Source organism: Corvus brachyrhynchos, unplaced genomic scaffold (assembly GCF_000691975.1).
Source record: "Corvus brachyrhynchos isolate BGI_N302 unplaced genomic scaffold, ASM69197v1 scaffold7, whole genome shotgun sequence".
NCBI classification, from domain to species: Eukaryota; Metazoa; Chordata; class Aves; order Passeriformes; family Corvidae; genus Corvus; species Corvus brachyrhynchos.
The window spans coordinates 6578030-6581626 of record NW_008239054.1 but is presented as its reverse complement, the minus strand read 5'-3'; the positions used below and the strand labels follow the sequence as shown (position 1 = coordinate 6581626).

The 3597-nt window shown below is 38.4% G+C and overlaps 1 protein-coding gene across 1 annotated transcript in view; it reads right to left on the bottom strand.

The window, feature by feature from the left end:
* GALNT12 (polypeptide N-acetylgalactosaminyltransferase 12) overlaps nucleotides 1-1024 on the bottom strand; it is a 51828-nt gene extending 50804 nt beyond the window's left edge. The window contains exon 1 of the mRNA XM_008637542.2: nucleotides 895-1024. Coding sequence (XP_008635764.1) covers nucleotides 895-1024 — 130 coding nt within the window. The remainder of the gene's footprint in view (nucleotides 1-894) is intronic.
* Between the last annotated feature and the right edge of the window lie 2573 nt (nucleotides 1025-3597).

Sequence of the window (3597 nt, the reverse complement as noted above, 5' to 3'; positions counted from 1 at the left end):
CCCTGGGGACGCAACCGGTGGAACCAGTACTGGTTCTGACCTATCCCGGGGAAGGGAGGGAGTGGAGGCCATCCCGGTTCTGCCAGGTCACAGCTGGGATGTGGGGAGGAGGAAGGAAGACACGTCCCCTTCTCACACCTGCTGTCACCCTTCAAGAGAGAGGTGATCTGGTCGCCCTGAAGCTTGAGGGACTTTCATAAGCACTGGTAGCTGCATAGCAGATATGCAGGGGTACCCCCCAGCAAGGCAAAGCTCGGCTGGCACAAAGCTGCCAGGGCCACAGCAAGGTGCTTCGGCCATTGGAAGTGACTGGGATAGCCCCAAGGCTGGCTGTCTACGGACAGAAATATCCAGAGCTGCAGGACAGCAAGGGAGGTTATTTCTGATGAGGTACTAGGAAGAGCTTTGGGGTTGAAGGAAACAAATTGATAGGAAACCAGGCTTCATCCATTCTGCCTCTAGAATAGCATGTGTTTCAGAAGTAGAGCAGAACATGGGCTAAGAAGTTTATAGGGATTAATGACAAGTTTTTTTGAAGAAGAAAGGAGTGTTCTTGGTTGAAAAAAGAAGCCAACCATTGTGGCCTCATAGAGGGAAATCCAGAAGACTAGCGAATATCCCAAGTTTATTATCCAGATAATGGACAGTCCGTTGTATGGCTTGACAGAATTATGGGGGAAAGAAACAACAGTAGCACTAGTCGAAACTTTCAGATTTGCTTCATACTCAACAACATAGCCTTACTGCTGTTTTTACTTCAGGCCCTAACAGGATGCAGCCCCATCTGTCTACATTTGTGATCTGGATGCTGTGAGATGACACGAGAATTCCTGATTTTGCATTTGAAACAGTTTAATGTAAATGTAACATAACTGGATACAGTTTCTCTCTCACATTCAGTAGGGAGCTGGAACGGGTTTTGAGGTGTCATTTGCTCCACGCATTTTACAAAGAGACTGTTCACTGCAACATCCTCAGCTGTTGGAGGCCTGTCAAGATCAACCCAGCGGATGAGTTCAGCCATCCCCAGAGAGAGAACTTCAGCCAGTACACAGCACTGGGCGGTGCTCACCAGCACTGCTGAGGAGTGAATAAAACAAAGGAAGGGAAAAAATTCATCACTAACAGGGTCAGAGTATACAGCTATTAGCTCCTTCTGATTTTACATGATAACAGATATTGTATGTGACAACACAAACTCTACTACTGTGTGAGGCCATGCCCTGGACAGAAGGGTGCTGAAAACCAATGACTGATTCTGGCAAGCTAGTATAAATTGAGTAATTTAGGTGGATTTGCAAGTGAGTGTGCATATAGACAGATTATTTCTTAATCAGCTATACAGCTAGCTATCACAAGTAATTATATAGGCATAAAATATATGCCTTGTAGACAACTAATAAATACCAGTATGTTGGACATGAGAATTTACATTGCATATAAAGGAAGCTGTGTCTAGCAAGCTTTGGGTCTGAAGAGTCAGGTGGCACCAATGATTGCATGCACAGTGTTTGCTTTGTCTCCTTGCTCACCGTCATTTCTGAATAAAGGAAGCCTATTCCTGGAATGAATCAAAGGAGAAGAGATCCTCCTGGACTCCCAAAAGAAGTTATCTGGGAGATTGGGAAGAGGTAAAGAGCAAAATGTGGGACTAAGAGTTAATTAAGAAGAGTGAGAAAAAAAAACAAACCAAAACAAAACAGAGTTCTGCTGCAGAGGTTCTTAAATATTACAAGAATCTGTATTTTATTTAAGTATTTTAAGTATTAGAACAATATGGAAGAAGCACAAGAACATGATCACATGACTAAAACAAAAAGCAGGAAATAGAGAACCGAACGTGACTGAACTGCTCTCGGCCGTAATAATGCTCTTACAGCAAAGTAAAGGGTGAAGATTTCTGTGATCACCATCGTGGTGGGAATTGAAAGTAATGCTAGCAAACATTAGTAGTTCTCTGGGGATGATGTCCAAACACATAAACCAGAGGAAATTCATCAAGAGAAAGTACAGTAATGAGGTTAATGTAAAAATCATTAAGAATCAATTATTTGCATTCACAAAGAGGTTTGTACAAGATGTAAAGAATATGAAGGCAAAGACATGTTTTCTCAAACCTTTTCAAAAGTTTTTGAAATGTAAATGTGATGGGAAGACTGAACTTTCTGAGCTGAAATACTTAAGGTGTAAAGAATTCTTTCTGAACGTACAAATAAGCCCCAGAGAAAAAAAAAATCTACAATTAATAAGGCAAGTGAATGAGTTTACTGCTAGCCATAAAACTTGTAGTAACATTTTCATGGAAAGTTCCTTTTAAGAAGTTCTCTTATTTCTTTCAGGTTTAATAACAATGGAAGTTTAAAAAAAAATTGTTATGATTTTTTAGTGTTTAGTGAGTTACCATTTCAGTTGCTTCAGGAGTTTCAGCCATAGATAAATAGAGTAACCAAACAAGTCAGATAAAAACTCTAATTACTTATCTAGAAAGATCTATTGTGCCCTTAGTTGTCCAAATTAAAACAGAAGATTGGTGGAATAATTAATACATTTGAAAAGTTTATTTTTAAAAAGGGAAATTTGTTTAAATCTCAAGAAGTACCCAAAATATTAACTAAACCTTTCAAAAACCACTAAGAGAAGAAGACTAACCACAACAATATGTAATTGTCCATAAGAATTCACGTTATAATAAATGTAAAGAGCTGAAATTAAGGGTGTATCTATTGCTCTCTGAAGTATATTTGAATTGCAGGTAATATTTAGTTCACCTAAAATAAAAGAGCTCATTGAAGGAATAGGTTTACATATAGGGAACACCTAAAGAGGTAAGATAAGATGAGCTATTTGACACGTGTATAGTTATTAAAAGGTATTCTTATTTTTAGTGATGACATATACATTACAGAAAAAATAGAGCTATTAAATTTTGCAAAAGATTTAAAATTTACCTCATCCAAAGTTTTCCTTTTTTTCCTCTTGTTAGATCTGTGATTTCAGCCAAAGCAAAGCAAAACTCTAAAATGGAAATGGAATGGGAAGAAATAACAGCTGATAAAGACTGCATTTTCAATAAGTTAAACAGCTTCCTAAATTCACACTTTTGGAGTAAAAATAACGTATCAAATAATGGATTTCAGAATAAAGTTCCTAGTTTTAGAAACAGTCAACGCTTACATATTCTAAAAAAAAAAAGTTATCAGAAAAACATGATAGGAAACATGATGTATGAATACTTTGGACATAGATAGGAAATATGCTAAGGAGAGGAGGATTCATCCAAGTTATATAAAACATACCCACTGGAGATGGCTTTGGAGCTACGGGGTCATTGTTCACCATTGTTTTAACTGTGCATAAAATAGCACTGCCCTGCATCACCCCCCCAGTTCACACCTTGGCTGCTCTTTCTCTCCTTTGTTAGCACAAATATTTTAAAAATATTATTCAGCCCATTGTACTACCAGTGAAAAGGATTTTTTTTTAATGTGTTTGCACTGAAACTCTCTTTATTTGAGACAGCTGCACAGCACGTGCAAAACACAAAATGAACCACACCCTGCATCCCTAGTGCCAAAGGGTCCTTGGTGCTTCAGCAGG